Below are 21,859 nucleotides of genomic sequence, written 5' to 3' on the forward strand. Positions count from 1 at the left end.
GGTTCAAGTCCCCGCTCAGGCAGGAAGCTCCCTGGGTGGCCTTTGGCCAGTCACAGTCTCAGCCAAGACTACCTCACAGGGTTGTTGTTCTGAGGATTAGATTGAGAGCAGAAGAATTAGGGAAGGCACCTTGAATTCCTCGGGATAGAAACATAGTTCATAAATAAATATTCTGCCATTTTACCAAGGTGGACACTTGTCCTGATGATTGCAGCGATCTCCCTCCGGGTACCGGCGTCCTTGTAAGGAGCAGGCCAACATTCAAACCCGTGGAATCGCAGACCAGGGAGCTGGCAGGTGCCAGAGGGCCATCGAGGCCGACCCCGCGCTCAGCACAGGGCCCCGGTTCAAGCATCCCGGGCAGGTGGTGCCTCACGCCTCCAGCACGGCGAGCCCGCCCCTCCCCCTCAAGGACCGAGCGCCGACTGCTCAGACCGCCAGGGGATTTTTCCTGGGTTCCTGTCCCTTGAGCCTGTTCCTCTGTCCCACACTGGGATGGTGGAGAAGAGACCTGGTCCTCCTCCGGGTGGCAGCCCTTCAAGGACCTGCGCAGTGCCATCCTCTCCCCCCTCAGCCTCCTCAAGGCCCAACCGGCCCATTCCTCCCATCTCTCCTCCGGGACTTTGCCTCCAGTCCCCGCATCACCCTCGCTGCCCTCCTCCGAGCCCTTAGCAGCTTTGGGAAGAGATTCTTATGTTAAGGCAGCGATAAACGATGCTTTCTCATTCATCCTGTGATCTGCAGCAATTCCAAGAGCCTTCTCCTGTAGCGTTGCTGAGCCAAGTACCTCCCATGCTGAGTGTGCGTGTGTGAGACAGAATATTGTGCAAGAGCTATTCCTTGTTCCCAGCTCATTCAGGGATGGTTCCCAGTGTCCATGGAGGTCTAAGGCAGTGGACACCCATGTAGTCTAATCGCTGTGCAAGTACGCAGGGGCTGCACCCCAGCTCTGGCGAATTCCCAGCCTCCTCCCTCGGATGGGGGGTGTTTGCTGCCGCCTCCTCCAGAATGAATGGGGATTTAGGTGGCCTTCATTCCCCGCCATCCTTTTCCCCACAGGCAGCTTTTCACAGCCCTGGCACTGGCCAGCACCTCGGGAGACGGGATGGAATCCGGAGTCCGTGTCCGCCTCCTTCGGCTTCGCTCCTGGCCTGGGGGAGGAGCGCCATGTGCTGCAGAGGGCGCCCTGTGGGCATTCCCCCTTTGCGCACTCACCAATACCTGCCTCGGTATTTCATCATCCTGTTACGGGAAGGGAAACCTTTAGCACAAGCGGCCATCCCGACAGACGTCCCGTGGTGGGACCGCTCCAGTGGGGAAACGCAGTGACCCTGAAGTCAGGCCAGGAGACACTGGGACTCAGTCCAAGCAAGCCGGCAAGGGCTTGTGCTCCGTGTGTTCGCCTGACTTGGTCCAATTCTGCAGGAGAAACCCAGGGCAACGCTCTCTTTCCATCTGAACGCTTAGAACATAAAAGGGGTGCTTCAGGTGGGGCCGCAGACCACAGCAAAGGACCGCCGTGCTCAGCCGCACGTGCCACGTGCTCAGCGGGCGGTGGGGGGGGGGGGGGGAAGTCCAGCACTGCCATGGGTGCCTCGGAGCGAGCGCTTCCCTGCCGGTGCCCCGGAGCCGCGGGCAACGCGTGCGGCTTTCACTTCTGCAGGGTCCTCTCTCTGGAGGGCGGCCTGAACGCACAGTGCTCCCACGTGCTCCGGGACGTGGTCTTGAGAGGCGCCCGCCAAGGGTCGCCGCAGGGGCTGGGGCAGAAGGGGCCCCCGGAGGACTGGGTGATGAGAAGCCTGGCAGCAACGAAGGGCAGACGGAGTGGCGGAGGGGCTGAAGCGGGTGGCATCAACACGCCCCCCCCCCCGCAAACTGGCCCAGACACAGGCTTGCCCTTGCCTGCCCAAAGTCCAGGGGGCTGCTGGGCGTGCCCCCCGCCCACTGGCTGCCTCCTCTGGTGGAGGCTGCGCGGCGTCTTTGGGGGAGCTGCAAGGAGCAGGCGTGCCCACGGGCCACGTCCACGCGAGCCCCACCATCGCCTCTGCGTGATGGGCTGGGCTGCTGGGGGCCTTCCAGAGGCCTCATTCAGCCAAGTGCGAGCTGAACAGAGCGCTTGGCCTCCGGGCCTCGCTGCGCCTCTCGCTTCAGCGAGGACTGGAGAATTCAACATGCCCCTCCCAGAATCCTTCTGGCGACTCCGTCCAAAGGGGCCCACATCCCCACCACACCTTGCCCCGTTTCCTCCCACCCCAAAGCACCCCCCCCGTACCTCCCCGTCGCCTTAGTTCGGGCTAATAAAGCGATGGTACTCCGTGGGGGGAAGGACCCTTCTGTATTTGCTCAGGTTCAGAGTCCCTCCTTGGCCTGAAAGGGCAACCAGGACTAAAGCACGTGGGGAGGGACCCTCCGACCAGCAGGCGCCCAGGCCAGGGGTGCGGGCTGTGGCGAGGGGCTCCTTGCAGAGCCGGCGGGCTATCCGGGGCTCCGCATGAGCAGCGCGCACGGGCTGCCCGGTCCCTGCTCAGGACATGCGGCGATCGCTTCCATGAAGGAAGAGCTGCCAGTCCCCCGATCTTGGGCTGCGAGCTGCACCCATTGTCCTCTTGCAGGAAATTGGCCGGCTTGGGCTTGGGGGAAAGCGACAGATCTCATGACGAAGCGGCAGCAATTCCCAGGGCTGTTCCAGACTGAGTCCCAGACCCTCCCTTTAGAAAGTTCTCGGCCGACGGAGCTGGACGGCTGCTCCACTGGGGGAGCTCGCTCTCTTGGACGCCCCAAGGGAGAGAGAGAGGCAGGCCTCCCCAAGTCGCTCGCAGGGAAGAGACGCGCAGGGGGCCCGCGAAGGGGCCCGCGGGCCGCCAGGACACTCTCTCCTCCTCCGGACCCATCATCAGGGCCCGCGCGGCCCCCCTCCAATGATGGGCGCTGCCTCATCCGTCCTCGCGCTGCTGCTCCGCAGGGGCTGGGAGGAGGACTTGATGAAGCGCTCCAGGACGAGCAGAACCACCATCAGGCACCAGAAGAAGAAGTTCACCCAGGCAGCTGCCTAAAGCCGGAGAGGAGCAGCTGGTGAGGAGCGTGCGCGCGCGCCGAAGGGCTCAGCCAGCAGAGCAGGGCCAATGCCGCAGCGCACCGTCGCCCGCCTGGAGCAGCTTCCTCCCCGGATTCTAATGCACGGGTCCTCAAACTACGGCCCACGGGCCGGATCCGGCCCCCCATGCCCATTTATCCAGCCTGCCTCAGAGGTTTTGGCCTTGCCGCGTGGGCAGCGAGGCGGTGCCTTGCTCACTCGGAGATGCTTTCGGACTCGCCGGGAGATCCCTGAGCCAGCGAGCCGCTGCCGCGTGCGCACCCACCACTGCCTCACCGGCCTGCGCCTGTCGCCACCACCTTTCAACTTGGCCCCCCGTTGAGGACCCCTGTTCTAACGCCCTCTAATTCTCAACCACCAGCTGCGGGTGGTCCATGGGCAAGCTGGCACCGTCAGCACAACCCAGCCCACACGGGGACCCCACAGGGCGCACTCTCTGTGAAGCACCCCACGGGGCACCCAACACAGGGCCCGGCTCCTTGGGTCATCCCTCGCCCTGCCTCGGGGCCACTCGCGGGCCCCCCGGCTGACCCCAGGGCAGGACGTACCTTGCCCACCCGGCCACAATCGCTTTTGCACCCGCTGTGGCTCTGCCCCTTTACCCCTTCTCGTTTCAGAGACCAGAGAAGCTGGTCCAGGGAAGCTGCCAAGAACGCCATCATCAGTATTATTTTAATTTCTATATTGCCTGTAGCTGAAGCTCTGTGGACAGTTTACAACAAAGTTTAAAAACAAATTGCAGTAGATAAAAACATCAGAACTGAAATTAATTTAAAATGACATTAAAAAAGATGAAAAGGCAATAAAAAGACCAGGCCAAGAGTAAGAAAAAGGCACCTGGCTGACCCGGGAGGACTTTAATGGCCTCTGCAAAGAGGCCCGCCTCAACCCAGTGCAGAAAAGATGGCAAATTTGGTGCCCAGCAGCTGCAGCAAGCAGGCTGTTCCAAGGATGGGGGCTGCCACCAAACAGGCCTTTCCCCCAGTTGCCGCCCTCCAAGCCTGTCCAAAGGTCAGCTGTCAAGAGAAAGCAAAGCCACAAGCAGTCTGTCCTGCACAAAGGGGGTTGTAAGACCTGCCTCATCAGGGCCCCCTCGTTTCCCCATCCTTCCCTGATAATCTCGGTGCTCAGGAGACCTGAAGAGTGCGATTCCCCACTTGGCTAGCTGCCAGGACTTGGAGTCCCTTTCGAGGGTTTCTTCTTTTATTCTTTTTGGACATGGGTTTTCCAAAGGGGCATCCCGATCCATGCCTGCATAAATCCCTTGGAAAAAACCATGGGGAGCCAGCTCAGAGAAATCCTTTGAAAAGCAGCACGAGTTCTCATGGGCCAAGATCCCTCCCAGCATTGCTTTCTCGTGACAGCCACCCTTTGGACCACGCTGAAGACGACCCGGACTCAGAAACGATGCTCCTGGAGGCTCCTTGGAGTCAACACGGAGCGTGGCCAGCAGGGCTCTGCCCAGGTGAGCTACGCTGCTTCAGAGCTGCAGAAAGGGCAGCGGAGCGGGAGGACCAGTCCCGGGGCAGGCTGCTTCCCTGCCCTCTGCGTGACCAACGGGTGTTCTTCTAGGGCAGGGGTCCTCAAAGTACGGCCCGTGGGCCGGATCCAGCCCGCCATGCCCACAGATCCGGCCCGCCTCAGAGGTTTTAGGCTTGCTCCGCTCGCGCACGCAGGCACACACAGGCGCGCGGCGAGGCAGTGGCTTGCTTGCGGGGAGATCGTTTCGGATTCACTCGGAGAAAACAATCTCCGTGTGAGTGAGCAGCTGCCTCGCCCCGCGTGCCCCGCCTCCTCACCGGCCTGCGTGCCCTGCCAGCACCTTTCACTGGCCCCCTGTTGCAAAAGTTGAGGACCCCTGCTCCGGGGCTCAACGGAACTTTTTTCACTGGCGACTGGGACTGTTTTTTTCCATCCTCGCTGCCATTTCTCACACTTCTGCCTTCCTGCTTGTCTGATTATCGCCTCTTCAAAACTGTGCAAATGTGCATCCACAAAAGCTTGACTGAAACGTTTAACTGGAAAATGCTAACAAGTTGCATCTGTTTGTAAGTCCCAGAAGGGGAGGCAGACCAGTGACGCCCCTCAGTGTGAAGGGCCAGTGATGCGCTATTAAGCTGGAGATTGCTTTGCACGCTCTCCAAGGAAAAACTTGGGGAAGCTTGTGGAGCTCACCGTCCAGGCCCCGGCCCGAAGCCAGCGGCGGCCCCTCCACCTTGTCAGCCCCTCCCTGGTGGCAGCTGGCTCTGGCAGCGGGGGGGGGGGGGGGGGCTTCCTGATGGGAAACACATGTCCCCATGATAGGCACAGTAGCTCAGGTGTGGATGACGTGCCCACCCATCATGGCTCCTGAAACAAGCCAAGGTGTTGCTGCCCTTGAACCAACCATTCCAAGCATTACCCGGGCAGAAACGGTTGTGTGGAACGACCAGCTGAGGCAACAGGAGGGCCGCGGTTTCTCCCTTGGGCATGCAAGCCACGGGCGGCCCGGCTGAGGTTGGGAACCCGCGGTCCAGGTGGCGCACCAACATCGCCATCGGATGCAAAGAACCGCCTTGCGTTCCCTGAGGAGGCATGAAAAGCCCCGCCGGACTGGGCCCGGGGGCCGCCTAGGCCCTGCAGCGGCCGCCAGCCAGCTGCCCAGCAGGCACCCAGGAGAAGCACACGCCTGCAGCAGCCCTCCCGGCCGTGCCCCCCGGCACCGATGCACACAGCCCCCTGCCTCCGGTGCCACTGGGACCTGTGGCCATCGGGCCTTCTCCTCCAGCGCCTGGTCCAAGCCTTCGACACGGGGTGGCCATCCCTAGTCCCTGTGGCAGGAGGAGCCACACGCAGGGGCCGAAAGCACGATCCGCTCGTGGGATCTGCTAACCCCAGAGCGATCCCTTTCGCCGGTCTACAGAACAGGACTGAGGGAGGGTCTGCAGGTCCCTGTGGCTGAGCCACGGTGCAACCGGCCGGTCCGGAGAGGATCTCGGGACGGGCGGCACAAAGGCTGAAGCCGGAGACAAGATGCTTAAGGACCACTTACCTCCGCGGTGTAGAGGTTGTCGTAGAACTTTTCCGCACGGTAAGGGTGGACCCAAGGGCGGCGCTGGGCTTCCTGGCAACTGCACGGGGAGAGAAGGGCAGGGCGGCCAGTGGTCAGGCCACGGGGGCCAAGAGGGCCGCTGGGGGGGCTGTGCAGCGCACCCTCCTTGCGGGCAGGTGCCCGGCAGGCGGCTGTGGCCCCATCCCAGGGGTGGGCTGTGGGTGCCTCTCCTGGCCAGGTCCCGGCAAGGTAGGCAGCGGAGGAGGCGTTCCTAAACCCGCGCTATCAACAACCAACAACCAGCAGGGTAAGGCGGGAGAAGGCAAGCGGGGAAAGGACTGGCCCAAAATGCCGCGCAGGCATGAGCGGCACAGAGAGGGTGGGCGACGGGCGACAAATCCATCCGTTTCCGTGCTCGGACCTGATGTGGAACGAGAACAGACCCGCCTCCCCGGACTTGCCTGGCTGCAGCTGAGGACTGCACGATGGCTGCGCACAGGGTGTCCATGCCAACGCGGAGGATGCAGCCCGAGACGAGCAGGAAGAAGAGGACGGCGGCGGCGATCGCCACGGAGCCCTTGAACCAGGTGTGCTCCCTGCGGAGAGACGAGGTGCTCAGGAGTCCCCCCCACCCGCCCTGGGGCCGAGCCACCCCTCGCTCCGTCCCTGCCTTCCCCACTCACGACTGTCCGTCGCCAAAGCAGCCGTGGTAAATCCCTTGGAAAAGAACCGCGAAGGAGAGGATGGAGGCGAGCACCGAGGTGGCCGAGACGAAGTAGCAGAGGGAGCTGTGGCTGACGCGGCTCAAGCTCAGCGTCCCGTTATAGCGGACTGACCCGTACAGGATGCACTGGCTGCCAAATTCCCCCTGGAAAAGAGCGAGAAGCAGGGTGGCTCCGGCTCGCTGGGGAAGAGAACGAGGACGGCACATGGGGGTGGGCGGGGGTCTTGCCACAGCAGCTGGGGCGGGGGGCGGCTGCGTGCCGGGCATTTGAGGCTGTGCCTAGGAGAATCACAGGCAACGGGGCGCGAAGAGGAAGGCATGGCGGGGCCTTTCAGCAGGGCTGGGGGAACGGCCCCAGTGCGGCTCTCCTCGCTCCACTGCAACCTGCTGGCAGGCTGCTTCCGGGGACAGCTGGCAGAGGTCAAGCATCCGTGGGAAGGGGGCTCTCCGCCAGGCTGGGGCCTGCCTCCAGTTCCTCCTCATCGCCCCCTTCTTCCAGGATGGCCCAGGATAGCAGCTGGCCTGGTGTGAGCGAGGCCGGGGTGGCTGCTCAGGCACAGCGATCAGAGGCGGCAGCTCCACCTCTGGCAGCCCCTCGGCACGGCCAAGGGCCGTGTGCCGCCCTCCAACCCAGCACGGCCGCTGCCCCCGGCAGCTTTCCATCATGGCCCCCTCTGAACACCGGCACTCTCCGCCCAGTGCTCCAGGCCCCCCCGTGGCCCACCTGCCACGCCACCAGGCAAAGCTCCCCCGTCCCATTTCTCCCCTGGGCCTGCAGCCATCCTCTGGGGGCCTCGGTGGGACTGCCTGCCCCTCACCCCTCCTCCGAGCCCACCACCGACTTGTGCGCAAACATGTAAACTGCTCTTTGGCTCAACACGAGGAGCTCCCACATGGGGAGCAGGAAAAGCCATCAAAATAAAACACGAAAGAAGGGAGCATCTAACATCAAATCGCACCCATGCAATGGCTGCTCCTTCAGGAGGCGCTTCCTTAGATCGAGAGGTCCCCAGCAGAGCTGGACCTAAGCAACGCTGGTGCCAGTCTGACCTTACCCAGCAGGACCTCCGCAGAGAGGGACCAATGCTCAAAGGCTCTGTTGCGCCCCCGGGCACACCTCCTCTGGCCACCGCCACGGCCGGGCAGGCTGCTTCGAGACAGGGTGCCCCGCACGACCCTGGCCCCGCTGGCCACGGCCCTGCTTGCTGGCAGCCTCCTGAGCGCCCTCCCCTCCAAATAGAACTGCTTGCGCCACATCAAGCCCTTCCCTGGAGGTTTCTCTTCCAGCAGCTTCTGGGTTGGGATTGCGACGCCGGCACGGGCGGGTTCCAGAGCCCGCTCCATTTTCAGAGAGCGCACAATTTGCACCCAGCGGTTCTGCGGGGTCTTGAAATATGCACAAATCGCATCACCACTCTTTTCAATGGCGAGCGTGCACCAGTGCGCACAATCGCAAGTCCACCTCTCCGCTGGCCCCATGGCGGCAAATTCTCTCTCGTCAGCAGAGTCCGATTCTCTGTCTGGCACACGGCCTCTGGATTTCAACCTCCATTTCTGGGGAAGGGAACTGACAAGCCGGGGGTGTGACGAGGAGGAGGCCGCACTCTGCATGCAGGCCAACAGACCTGTGATTGTGCACACTGGCCCGAGGTCTCCCATAAACATTTGTTGCTTAATTACACCACCATGTGTGCAAATTGCAAGATCCCCCGAAAAAACCTTTTCTGGAACTTGCAAAGAGTCCTGCTGGCTCCTCTACCACGTACTGGGATGGGAATGTGCAGAATCCGGTTGTGCTTAAACAGAACGAAACAGCGCGTCGCTTCGCACATGCTCGCTCTTGATGGCGCTGCGGTGCTGATCCACGCCTGCCCCGGCGCTTCCTTGCCCGGGCTCCTCCCGCTATTTCAGCCCGAACGCACCCCAGGAGAGAGACCCCCCGCCCCGCCGCCGCCGCCGCCGCCTGGATGCCGTGCTCGGGCAGGAATGGAGATCTTGCGGCAGATCCTCGTGAGTCCCGCATGGAAGCGCCGATCCCGCCGCCCCTGCGGACTGAGCGCCCGCGAGGCTGCCGGATGAAAGGTCCCCAGAAGGGGAAGGAAGCGCGTGCGCCTCCGACGGGGAACCGCCAACCGCTCGAGGCCGCGGCCGCTCCGCTGGGGCCTCAGCTGACGCGCGTCATGCGCAGCCCCACGCCCACGACCGCTCTGCGCCGGGGGGCGCGGGCGACTCTTCAGGCCGCTCAGGCGCGGCTGCGCCGGGACTCCCGGCGCGGGGCGAGAGCTCCGCTCGCTGCTGGGCAGGAAGGGCCGCCAGCAGCGCAAACCTTTCCCGTGGCTTCGCTCACGGCAGCGCCTGGCGGTCCGGCAGTTAGGCCCATGAGGGCTGGGAACTTAGCCCAGGAGGGCTGCGAACTTGCCGCGACGCTCGCCTTCTGCAAGGGGGCCCAGGCGCGCAGCGGGCACTGTCGTGGCCGGCGGTGCGGGCAGGCGCGGCTGAGCTCGAGGGGCGCCCTCCGAGCTGGCAGCCCTCGTTCCCGACCCTGAGCACGCCGGGGGGGGGGCGCGGGGGCCGTGCGAGGAAGCCCTGCTCGAGCCCTGCGCCTCGCCGATACCACGCAGCGCGGCTCAAGCGCACGCCCCCGGGCCCCGGGAGCAGCGCGGCTCCGGCGCCCTGGGTGTCCCGCGGCCCCGCTTTCCCGGTGGGGCGCCCACGCCCAGGCGTGGTCCCGGCTGTCTCCAGGCGCCCTCTCGCCCTCCCGAGCCGCGGCGCCGGGCTACGTGCGAAGGTGCGCCGCCTTCCCGTGGCGGACGGGACCGACGGCGGTTGGCGCTTTCCGCACTCGCCCGCCCGCCCCGTCCCGGCGGCTTACTTGGGTGACGGTGAGCGCGGAGGCGCAGATGATCCCGCACAGGAACGCGGCGGCGCTGAGCCCCAGCCCGGCCAGCTGAAAGGCGGACAGGCGCGCCATCTTCCCCTCCTGGAAGCGGGCAGGGCGCACTTTGGCAGGCAGGCAGGCAGGCAGGCGGCCGCCCCGCGTCGCCTCCCCTCGCCCCGCCCCGCCGGCCCGCCCGTTAGCGGCGGCCCCCTCGGCACGCGGCGAGAAGCGCTCGGTGGGCCGGGGAGCCCGCAGGGCGCTGCCTCCTCGCAGGGCGGCCCCCCGGAAGGAGCTGCGATCCCCGCCGCCGCTGCGGGGCAGCTCTCCCGGCAACTAACCGTGCACGCGGAGCTCGGAGGGCCGGAGCTCGCACGGGCTGCGCGGAGCTGCGCCTGGTCGCGGCGGAAAAGGTGGCTCCGGAGCCGGCAGCCGCCTGGACGCTTGGGCCCCGGTCAGGCCGTGGGGCCGGGGCGGGCCTGGCCCGTGCGGCAGCAGCGCTGCCTTCGGGGCCGTGGGAAGCAGCCCACGCGCGGCCGCCAGCCGGAGAACCCGGGCTAACCCGCCAGTGCGGGAAACAGCGCGGCAGCTGCGTGGGCGCTTCGTGGAGGGCGCGCCCTCCATCCGGCAGAGCCCACTACTCCCATTGCCGGGCGTTGACCACGGACACCGGTGGGCGCCACGCACCCTCCACGGGGTCCCCGCGGGCACGTGACCGGCTGCCTCTGCTGTGCCGCCCCCAGCAGGGGGCACTGGAGGACGGGAGCAATGTGTCCTTTGCTCTCTCCCAGGAAGGCCATGCAAGGCTCTCGCACGAGGGGAACGCGCTGGCCGGGTGCCCCTTGGCATACCCTCGCGTGAACCAACGGAAACCCCTCAGCGGTGATGAACAGATGTCATTTTTGGAGACCGCGGCAGGACAACAGGCTGCGGTGGCCATCGCCTTGCCCCCACCTGGGCCAGACACACGCGGATCAGCCGCTGAGGGTCCAGATGCGACGGGGAGTCAGAGGCCTTTTGGCCGTCAGGCCAGGCAGGCCGCCTTCAAGCCTCAAGCCCGAGAGGAGAGGCCTTGCAGCCCTTCTCCTGGCGCTCCCAGCATCACGGGGGCCCACCGGGGCCTCAGGAAGGCCGCACCGAGTGGCAAAGCCTTGTTGCTTGCGGGAGGGCTGTGGCCGCACGGGGGGGGGGGGGCAAGTGGCTGTTCGAGGCACGTTGGAGTGCAGCCCCCGCCCCCAGGTGGCCGAGGCGCATGGGGCTCCGAGGAGGCGGCCAGAGGCTGTGCCAGCGCAAGGGAGGACCGGTCGCTTGCCCGGGCCTCTTGAGGGGCAAGAGAAAGCACTCTGGGGAGCCGAGAAAAGCAGCGCTTTGGCAAGACCGCCTCCACCATTTCAGTTCAAGTCTTTATTTTTCTACAAACAGCATCCCTGCACATCTCACTCACCCCGCCCACCCACCCCCTCTTTAGGAAGCTACCAAAAGCAAAAGCAATGCTTTCCAGATTAAATATTAACCTGATGTTTATCACTTGCTTTGTGAAACTCCATCCAACACACTGAAATCAGGCTTTAAGCAGGAGCAAGGAAATAAGGTTTGCTTTTTTTTTCCGGGGGGGGTGGGGGAGAGGCACCTTGTTTTGGACGGAATCGCACACTGAAAAGAAAGGTAGGGAATTCAGTGGCCTCGGCGGAAAGATCAGAAAAGGCCGAATGTCCCTGTAGCGCACTGACTGGTACACAAGGCCTGGAGCACCGCCCCTTCCCCCTGCGTTGCCACACCATGTTACCAGCCCCCCCCACATTTAAATAATGGCCTGACTGACCCCCCCAGCCCCCTGTACAGAGCTCTTCCCCCCAAAAGGAGGCTCCTCACACAGCCCCAAAGTGCCCTCGCTCTGCAAAAGGGAGACGCTCGGCCAGGGCAGGCCCCACAGCCAAGCCGGGAATTCAAGGTGCTCCTGAGGGCGCCTGCCGTACCTTTGGCTAGCAGGGGGAGCGCAGCGCCAGGGCGTCCCGAAAGGCCCTCCGTCCCTGCAGGGCCCGGGCCAGGAAGAGGGAGGCCAAGGGGCAGCGACCCTCCTGCTCCCCGGCCTGGGGGCCTCCGGGAGCCGACCGCCATGTCCACCCTCGCCTCGCGTGGCAGGGGCTGGCCGGCTGGCCGGACCCGCGGGGGCCGTGCCCGCAGGCCCTCAGAGGGGCAGGTGGAGCGAGTACTCCGAGTGGGCCCATCGCTTGACCGGCTTGCTGGTCCGGCCGATCATGGGCAGCTTCTGGGCGTAGCGGGAGACGTGGCTGGGGCCGTGGTGCTGGAGGAAGGCGGTCTGGAAGAGGCGGCCCTGGCAGCGCCGGTCCACCTGCCGCCCGGCGATCACGAAGCTGAAGCAGGGCGCCCCCTGCGGGGAGAAGCGGCTCTTCTGGAAGACATCACGGATGCCCGGCCGGTGCCCCGGCTGGCGGGAGGCGCTCCGGCAGCGGGCCAGGCTGGCTGGGCGGTGCAGGGCGGGCCGGCTGGCGGCAAAGTCCCCGCGCGGGCTCTCCTCCTCCCGGGGGCTGATGGTGGCGTTGGCGGTCAGCTGGGGCATCTTGCGCACCGCGTCCCCCGCGGTCCCGAAGGCCGTCTGCTCCTTTTTGGCGTCGGCCACCTTGGGGGGGCTGGCTGGCAGGGGCTCCGCGGGGCGCAGGGCCGAGCCCGTGCCGAAGCGGACGGCCAGGCTGTCCCCGAAGAAGCAGTACAGCTCCTGGTAGATCTCGCTCAGGGAGAGGGCCGGGGGGTTGGTGGCAAGGCCCACGCCTGCCTGGGGCCCCCCGCTGCCCAGCTGCAGCAGGTGGCTGGCTATGCCGAAGCCGAACTCCACCTGGGGGTCCTGGAGGGGGCTCAGCCAGGGACAGCCCTCCTGCAGGCGCCCCTCCCCGCCGGAGCCCTCGGCCGGGGCCGGGGCCGAAATGGACAGCGCCTTCATCTTCAGGAGCTGCTCCACCGCCACCTGTAGGGGGGAGGCATGTCAGGCGGGGCTGCCACGCTTTCTGCACGCTTCCCCCAGGCCAGAAGGAGAGCACCCACATCGGAGGCCTTCGGCGTGCCCCAAGCGCTCCAGCAGGGGCGTGTGGGCGGGGAGAGCTCCGGCGAGCGCCGTCCTCTCCTACGGGAAAGGTCAGCCGCGGGACGGGGAAGCGCTCCTGCAGGGTGTGGGTCATCCCAGAGCCGCTGCTCCCATTTTGGGGCCAGAGCAGGCTGTGAGCGGCGCTGCTGTGTGCGTTTCGTTCTTGCATCGTTTCTGCCCGTTGCGTGACATAGCGCCTGGCGCAGGAGCAAAAGCCAAAGCAGCAACCTCAGAAAGGGCACTACGCAAAAGGGCCCATCGATTCAGGTTGTCTCCTTCCAGAATCGGTTATCCCAGGGTAACACACCCAAGTTCCTTTAAAATTCTCATTTACCCCCATCACTGTCCCCCAACGTGGTGCCCTCCAGACGTCTTGGACTACAAATCCCAGAATTCCTGACTCTGACTGGCTCAGGCTGATGGGAGCGGAAGTCCGAAACGTCTGGAGAGCACCAGGCTGAGAGAAGCTGGCCCAGATGTGCAAGAGGCGGGATCCAGAGGCAGGAGCCTGCGCCGAGCTCCCATCTCACCTCGGGGCCACCGGCCTCTCTCGGCGGAGGCCCGCTGGAGGGGGGCCGGTCCTGCAGACGTGGCGCAGCCGCCCAAACCGGGCCACGTCACACCGGCCGGGAATGGTGGAACTCGCAGTGCAACCCACGTGGAGCCACCTGGCCGGGGAGGCCGAGCTTTCCTTCTGCTTCTCAGAAAGGTGGTCCCAGGGTTAGTTTGTGGTTCCTTGGCCAGCGGCTGCCGCAAGGGCCTCTTCGCAATCATCCCGGCAACAACGTGGAAGGACAAGCGCAATGCCGGAAGCCACACTCTGGCTAGATCTCAGGAAACGATCCCGGCTGTCGGAGCAGTAAGGCAACGAGGCCCATGGCCCAGGAGGTGGCGGGCTCCCCACTGCAGGGGCGGCCGGATGGGGTGGCCCCGGGTCGGGGATGCTTTGACTGGATGGCCCCCTGGCACTGCCAGCTCCGCTCTTTGATTCGACAGTCGCACAGGCTACCCAGTCATGCCGCGTATGTCTGAAGTGTGCACGCATTTTCTGAGGTGCGCTGCTTGATGGGCCACCTAAGGAAGCGCCCCAATTTTGCAGGCTCGGCAGCCCAAGCTCGGCGGCCCCGGTTCCCCCGCAGCAGGAGGACGGTGCTGCCCGTGGGGGGAGACTCACCAGGATGGCCCCGTACACCTTGTGCCCGTCGGCCTTCACCTGGGCGTTGGAGACGGAGTAGTCGTCCAGCACGGCCTGCAGGTTCGACCAGTAGGCGGAGAGGTGGGGGTACAGCACGCGCTCCACAGCCTGGCAGAGACGGGGGGGGGGGGCAGGTCAGCGCACGCCTCCCGGCTGGGGGCGCCGAGGGCCGGCCAGCCGAGAGCCCCGTCCTCACCTTCCATCCCAAGGCGTGCAGCCCCACGACCGCCCCGTAGTGGGAGCAGAGCGGGCGGACAGGGTCGGCCAGCACCTTCTGCAGCGACAGCAGGATCTGCTGGTACAGCCCGCTCACCAGGTCACCGCGCGTCCTGAGGGGTGGAAGAGGAAGAGGAAGAGGAAGAGGAATGCAATCCAGCCCACCGTGGAGAAGGGCCAAGCTGGGAAGCATTTCCGAGTGTCTGTGCAAATCACCCCAACTGCACACTGTACGGTCAGGCAGAAGGACCACAAACCGTCCAGCGATTTGTCCTGCCCTGAAACTGAGTGACACTGATCTGCTCAGACGCAGGGATCATCCTGCTGGCCCAGAGGACAGCAGCCGGCCAGGTGCCCCAGCGCTCAGAGGAAGCGGGAAGCTGCCTTTTGCCGGGCGGACCACCAACCGGTCCGGCTTGGCACCGTCCATCCCGCCCGGCAGAGGCAGCTCCCTGCACACGACGTGGCAGCTCGGCCGCCCAGCTGCAGCCCTGTGCCGGGCCGGCCTTGCAGCGGGATGGGGTGCTGGGGTGGCGGCCACTGCTGCACAGTTCTCCTGCCCGTCAGCCTGTCTCAGCCTGCAGGGGAACATCCCTGGAGCTCGCTGCACACGCTGCAGAAAGCTTCCCTTGGATTTTTGCTGCCAGGTCTTCAGTCCCAGGAAGCCGCGTGGCCCCTCCCAGGGCCCCGATCTTGCCCTCCACGGCCCCTCAGAGGGTCGCACCATTTCTCTGGCCTCGCCCCCGGCCGCCTCTCGTCTGGCTGCTTCCTGGCCCCGAGCAGCGCCGCCCCTTCTCAAGGGCTGCCGTGTCTGCCCTACAGCTTTGCTTCTGGCAGTGAGAACCATCTCTGTTTGTTTCCTTCCCCCTTTGCCTTTGGCTCAGCCATCGCTGGAACGCGACTCCTGAGAGCTTCTCCGAATCAGAATGTGGCCCTTGGGCAGAAGGCGGTTCCATGCTTCTGCCTGATCCCAGCCACCATCCCTTCAGCTGAGACCCTCGATGCCACGCCAGAGAGGAGCTCCACGCCCCCCACCGAGCCTCTTCCGGGTGCAGTGGCCCTTGGCTACCCAGCCGGGATGGAAGCCAGCGCAAGGGGCTCCTCTGCCCCTTCCCACAAGGTGCGGGGAGGATACGGACCAGAAGATGTGTCCGAGGAGCATCGCCGCGTAGTCGCGCAGGGTCCAGTGGTCGTTCAGCGGGTTGATGGAGGCAGCCAAGGGCTCCAGGACACAGTACATGACACTGGCGATGAGGCTCTTGACGTAGGAGCCCAGGCACACGTAAGGGTTCTGGATCAGGCTCTTGGCCACGTGCAGCAGGCGGTTCAGCTGCTCCAGGTCGTGGCTCACCGACTTGACCTGGCGGAGAGCCCAGGGGGAAATGCACCGTCCGAGGGCAGCGGAAGCCGACCCAGACCAAGCCAGAGCCCAGGCCCTGCTGGGGAAGGCGGGGGTGACGTCCCCCCTTTGGAAACGCCCCCAAGGGAAGGCGGACCACAGGGCAGGCCAGACTCGGGGAAAGCCGTGCTGCAGCGCAGCCGAGACCCACAGGGACACGGCCTGGAACGGCCCCTTGGCTGACGGCACGCCAGCTCACACCGCCCTTCCCTGCCCCTGGAGCTCCAGTTCAGGGAGGAAGTGCATTTCCCCAGAGATGCGAGACGTCTTGGGCCGGTTGTGGTTTGATTACTCTTGCCAGGATGGCTTCCCACACCCCCCAAACCCAGGCAGGGAGCAAACCACCCAGAAACAGCCCGGGAGACACACCGCCCGCCCTGCCTTTGGATGTGGCGCTGAGCCACACAGGCACGCCGGACTGCTCTTCTGCCTCTGGGGCTTCCGAATGCCTGGGAAGGGGACTGGGCAGAGGCTCGCCAAGGAATGGCAGCTAAAGCGAGAGAGAAAATCCACTGGGACTGCCTTTCCTTGCCCTGTTTCCTGGGACCTGTCAATGCTGTTGTCTGGAGGAGGCCACTGCGAGCCCCTGCCACGCTGCCACAGACAGACGCCCACATTGGGCCACGGCAGCTGAAGCAGGCCGAGCTCAGGGGCAGCCCACCTGCCCTCCCATGGACTCCAGTTCAGAGGGGCTGCTGTGGCAGATGATGGGAAGACCCCTGCCCAAGCGCCACTGCCCACTGGAGCGGGCTGAAGGAGCCCTGGCCAGCCCTGGTGCCCGGCAGCTGTTCTGAGGGGGGCCGCTGCCGTGGCCTGGATGGGCCGTGTTTAGCGTGCTGAAAAGCGGTGGCTGGGGAAGGGAGGCGGGGGACTCACCCCACTCACGATGTAGACAAAATAGGGCAGGAGGGCAGCGATCTTCGAGTTGGTCTGCAGGTCCTGGAGGGCAACCTGCAGGAGAAGGCCCCCGCCGGGTGAGATCCGTCACAGCGGAGCCGAAGAGCCGGGGCGGCACAAGCACCCCCCGACTGCTGTGGGGGCGCCTGGGGAGGCATGCCGCAACCCTGCACAGCTCCCACGGGCGCTGCTGCGCTCAGCCCCGATCCCGCTGCAGAGCCCAGAGCGGTGCCACACCTGACTGGAGGCCTGGAACGCCACACTGCTTTCCTAGGCACAACGCGGCTCTTACCTTGTGCGGAAAGGCAGCCCGGGAAGGGCTCTGTTCCCGTAACGCCGGCATGGAATAAACCCAGCAAAGCAACGGAAATGCAACCGACCAGCCACAAGCCCAGCCTGCCAGCCGCTGCGTCACCCTCCAATTTCACCAGTGCAGGCGGCAAAAGCGAGAGGTCGGAGGGCGCTGGCGCGGCTGCCCCGGTCGCGTGCAGCTCTCCCACGGCTTTTTAGGAGCCCCCCCCCCCGGTTTCTTGCATTCCGAATCCTGTTTCCTGCCATGGGGGTGGCAGCTTGAGTCTGCCCTCCGCTGCCCACTTGCCCGCCCCCCACATACCTTCATCAGCTGAGGGTCGTCCCCCAGAACAGCCCGGGTCACATGCTGGTAATACTTCAGCAGGTCCTCCGTCAGCACAGAAACGGCGCTGGGCACTGGAAGGGGAAGAGAGGCGGCGATGCTGGGAGGGGTCCCTGCAGGGCAGGGGAGCCCCGGAGGGCAGGAGCTCGGCAGGCAGGCCCCATCCCAGGCCCCAAACACTCCGGCTTTGCAGAGCTGCTGTTGTGAGTTTCAATCCGCCCAGTGCTGCTGGTTTTCACGCTGGCTTCAGACTGTGGTTTTAAATTTTTACAAGGATTTTATTGCATGTCTGTGCATGTTCTGGTTTTTCTTGTTCTGATCCACCCAGAAAGCTTCAGCCGTGGCTGTACAGAAATGCCACTGATCAGTCTGCCAACGTGTGTGGGGTCCCATCCAAGCAGCCAGAAGGGATCCAGCAGCCCAACCCTTTTTCTGAGCAACTGCACAGAAATCCGAGGGCAGCCAGCAACTTTTTAAAACAAGCTCGCTCTCTGGCTGTGTTGGATGCCGGTGGATCTGGCCCTGGGCCACGAGTTGCGCGAGCCGCTGTGGACTGGCAGGGAGGGGCTCACGCACTCAGATCAGCTTCCCCAACCTGCCACCCTCCAGAGCTCTCGGGCTGCCACTCCCAGGAAGGCGATGTGGGCTGGGAACAATCGGAGTTGCGGCCCCACCTGGAAGGCCAGCTGGGGACAACCGAGGCCCAGCCCTGGCCTTCCGAGGGCAGGCAGGCAGGTGATGGCCAGGGACACGGCCTCTTCCGCAGTGGCTCCAAAGAGGCCCCCCCATGCACAAAGGTTTATTGCTCAGGCACCAAGGGAGGACCCGCCCTGCCAGATCTGTTTCAGATGTGCGTCTGTCTGCTTTTACTGACTTCACTTTATCGTCATCTTACAAAGAGTCCTCTCCATACAGAGCAAAAGCAGGGGGGAAATATGGGAAATAATGTTATGTTCACATGACTCCAGTCCTCCGTCAGCTTCACTGGCTTCCCATTGAAGTCCGGGCCCAATTCAAGGTGTTGGTGATGACCTATAAAGCCCTAAACGGCTTGGGTCCTGGCTACCTGAAGGAGTACTTACATCCATATATGCCCGCCCGACCCCTGAGATCTGTGGGAGAGGCCCTTCTCCGGGAAGCCTCCGTGAAGGAAATTAGGAGGGTAAGTACCCGGAGGAGGGCTTTCTCTGCAGTGGCGCCCAATCTATGGAATGCGCTCCCCAGAGAGGTCCGCCTGGCGCCGTCGTTGTTTCTCGGCGCCAGGCAAAGACCTTTTTATTTAAGCGTCATTTTAATTGTTAATATTATTTGCTTATTTTATCTGGCCAGGGCGTCTTATTTTATATTGTTATTTCTTGTATTTTATGTTGTGAGCCGCCCCGAGGCTTCGGCGAATGGGGCGGCATAGAAAGGTTTTAATAAATAAATGATAAATAATAAAATAAAATAAAGAAACCCTTCTTACCCGATCCTTGTGGTTCCAAGTTCCCCTTCCCATCTAGGTATGAGACATGAACTAGAAAGCAAGGAACAGGCAGGAGTCAGGGCTGAACTGGAGCAGCACGTGGGGCCCGCCACCGCGAGCCCGCCGGTCCCTGCCGCGCCATGGCCGCACCGACCTCTCACGGCTGTTTCCGCGCAGCCCTTGGGGATGTTGGTCGCTAACGCCAGCTCCACCAGGTTGACCTCGCGATCCTCCTGGAAGTACAGCTCACCTTCCTTGATGGAACGGAACGGGAGGGGGTCCTGCGAACCGTAGCCGCACACGGCCTGCAAGGACGAGACACCGACAGCGCCCTTGAGGGGAGGCCCCCTCCTCCGCCCAGGAGGGCCACTGGCCTGTTCAGGAACCTTCCCAGCTGGCTGCTCAGTGGCCCTATTTTACATGGAATTTTATCCTTATCCTGTTGCATTCACAAGAGATTCAACAGTGTCTTATATTCTTTTGTGCCAAAATAGCATGAAGACCGAAGTTATTCTATACATTTGTCATGCATGCAACACTCAGGGAGTGAACGATTTTTCACTGGGCTTTCACTGACTGCATCTGCACAAGAGACAACCTTCTGTGAGGCTCCTGAAGGAAGCACACAATCGTCCTTATAGCCTGATACATGACAGCGTTTGCTAGTGGAAAGGGGATGAAGGGCAGCTTGTAACATCTGCTTCGCTGTTCTATGTTGCAGTAACGTGTCAGAACCAAAAACCTCCCCAGTAACGGAACATTCCCATGACAGAAACAACTGTTTGCTGTTTGAAACCTAATTAATCAGTGAAGTCTGGGCCTTTAATCAAGCACGGAGTCTAGGCAAAAGCTGTGCTCTGCTGCCTCCTGATGTGCCACTGGGCCTGGTTCTGGGCCCAGCCGCTGTCCAGGCGGAAGAGGCTCGAGGCAGGGTCCTGTGGGCCGGGCCTCCCCCCACACACACGCACGCACAGCACCACGGCCCACCTCCACGTTGCTCCACCGCAGGGCTCGGTTGAAATCTTCCACCGTCAGCTTCCGGCGCTTGGTGTGCTTCATGAACTGAGAACTGTTCTGCAAACGGGGAGCAGAATGCGTGAAGCCCTGGAGCATCGGCTCGGTAGGGGCCTGGCGCCGAAGTTCTCTGGCAGGGAGGCAGGGCTCCCTTTTCCAGGCCACAGCGGCCCGGCGTGGGCTCCCCGCTTCTCAGCGCCCCAGGGCTGTGCCCACGGAAAACTTCCCTCACCTGGGTGGCTTCCCGCAGGCGGTAGCAGACATCTTCGGCCAGCAGGGCAGCCACCTCATCCGTCAGCTCCACGCCGGCGCTCTCCGCCATCAGCCGCACCGACTCGCGCGGGATCTCCACGAAGCGGCGCTCCTCCCGCTCAGACATGGTGGAGGCCCCCGGCTGGCACGCACGGAGAGAGCCAGAGCGCGGCTTCAACAGGGGCCCGAGGTCTCACGGAGCCACGGCCTTCCTCAGAGGGGACCCCTGCACGGCCTGACGGGCGGAGGCGGAGCTCAGGCGACCCCGGGCGCTCCAGCCTCCTGCAAAGGCCTCCAGTGAGGGGCAGCTTGGGCCTGCCCGGGGGGTCAATCCCACTGTCCAAAGCCTGCGGCCATCAAGAGCTTTCTCTGGCAGTGCAACCGAAATTCCGCTTTGTGCAGCGACCGAAAAGAAACCTGACCTCCCTCCCGTGCCAACCCTTCGGGCCTGCCGCGGCTCTCACGCGCCGCAGCCCGCGGGCGCACGCCTTCCCCGGGCGAACCCGGCCCAGCACCTCCGGCGCTCCCTCGGAGCCCGCGCAAGCCCGCGCCCTGCCCCCGCCCGGCTGCGGCGAGCCCGCGGCCTCCTCCCGCCCCGCTCAGGAGCCCCTGGGAGCCGCAGCCGGAGCCGGTCTCGGGCGGGAAGGGGCGCCGGGCCCCGGAAGGCCCGCGCCGCCGCTGCGCCGCCGCGGGGCAGCACCCCTTGCGCGGCCGGGGGAGGCGGCGCCGCCGCGAAGTCACCTGCGCCGAGCCCACCGGGCCGGGCGGCTCCCAGGGCTGGCGGCAGCGCAGCAGGGGCAGGCGCTCCTATTGGTCGCTCCGAAGCCGCCACGTGACTGAGGAAGGGCGGAAGCTCCTCGCCAGGACACGTCACGTGACAGCGGCCGAGCCCCGCGCCGCCCGCTCCTGCCCGGGGTGGCTCTGGCGAGGAGGATGCGTCGCTGCCCACCTGCTGGACCACAGTTCTGGACGTTGCCGGCGGTTCAGAGATCTGTGGCCCAGGTCCATAGGAGATCAACTTCTATACTAATTGCATGTGCTAATTCATTTCTGTGTATGCAAGTGTAAAGAGAAACAATAAGATTTATTTGAGGGCCACAGGAAGCAAAGTTCGCCCATAAATTTCTCATCCCAACAACCTTAAATAGAACAATTCCTTCAGTGAATCTGAACAATCCATGGTCTTTCTTTAGTTGGAATTACTTTGCAGTAACTCCTCTGCCACTTTTCTTCATGGAGGAGAAGCACCTCCACTTCATGCAGTAAGAATTTCATTGCTTTTGAAAACTACAAACACTTTTCATGGGGAGTGTACCACAGCTACAAGCACTGCCATAACCAACTGATGCGTGCAACTGACATCCAGCCCACGCTACAACTCCCAAGCCCCATAAATAAATAGATTTATTCAGGGCACTATTCCATGTATGTTTACATACAGAAAGAGTCCTATAACTCCTAGCATGTCACAACCAAGGAATGGTGCAAGTTGGAGGGCTTTTTTTCTGTCCAAAGATGCACTGGATTGCACCCTCCGTGTCCACCCTGTAACAATCGTCTGTTGCCTTCAGGTGAAACTACCACCAGTTCATTTCTTTTTAAGTTCTCATCCAGCTTGGAACTACATCTAAAACCACAGGCCTGGGGCACAGTCATGTCCAAACTTCTAAGAGTAACTATTGGCCTTTTTGCCATTTGGTAGCAACATAATCATGCCTTCCAAACCTGCTTTCTGTAACATCCTGCCTGATGAAGAAATGTGGAGATCACAAAAGCTTGCATTATTTTGGTGACGGTTAGCATAATAAAGGTGTTACATCAGTATGGATTTTAAGCTGCTGCTTATATTCAGTGCAGCTATCTTTGTTTGTCAAGATTGGAGAAAGTCTGATTCCCCATTGTAGAATCCAAGGATAGTAGGCATCACAGAGGATATAATTCATAATATATGAATATGTATTAT

General features: G+C 63.3%; 2 protein-coding genes across 2 annotated transcripts; both read right to left on the reverse strand.

Annotated features, from left to right (window-relative positions):
• Positions 1 to 2,316: 2,316 nt before the first annotated feature.
• Positions 2,317 to 9,850, reverse strand: TMEM179B (transmembrane protein 179B). Its single transcript, XM_044449334.1, has 5 exons — positions 9,722 to 9,850; positions 6,809 to 6,993; positions 6,587 to 6,721; positions 6,126 to 6,204; positions 2,317 to 3,049 (listed from the first exon to the last, which is right to left on the reverse strand). Exons 1-5 carry the CDS (start codon positions 9,818 to 9,820, stop codon positions 2,894 to 2,896), a joined length of 654 nt encoding a protein of 217 aa, XP_044305269.1. The 5' UTR covers positions 9,821 to 9,850; the 3' UTR covers positions 2,317 to 2,893.
• A 1,701-nt stretch (positions 9,851 to 11,551) lies between these two features.
• On the reverse strand, positions 11,552 to 20,389 carry TAF6L (TATA-box binding protein associated factor 6 like). The gene is made up of 10 exons (XM_044449295.1): positions 19,877 to 20,389; positions 19,618 to 19,704; positions 18,785 to 18,935; positions 18,631 to 18,681; positions 17,145 to 17,239; positions 16,511 to 16,585; positions 15,375 to 15,595; positions 14,216 to 14,348; positions 13,999 to 14,127; positions 11,552 to 12,707 (listed from the first exon to the last, which is right to left on the reverse strand). Exons 1-10 carry the CDS (start codon positions 20,021 to 20,023, stop codon positions 11,913 to 11,915), a joined length of 1,884 nt encoding a protein of 627 aa, XP_044305230.1. The 5' UTR covers positions 20,024 to 20,389; the 3' UTR covers positions 11,552 to 11,912.
• Positions 20,390 to 21,859: the final 1,470 nt, after the last annotated feature.

This window comes from Varanus komodoensis, unplaced genomic scaffold, assembly GCF_004798865.1.
Source record: "Varanus komodoensis strain SLA01 unplaced genomic scaffold, ASM479886v1 scaffold57, whole genome shotgun sequence".
NCBI lineage: Eukaryota > Metazoa > Chordata > Lepidosauria > Squamata > Varanidae > Varanus > Varanus komodoensis.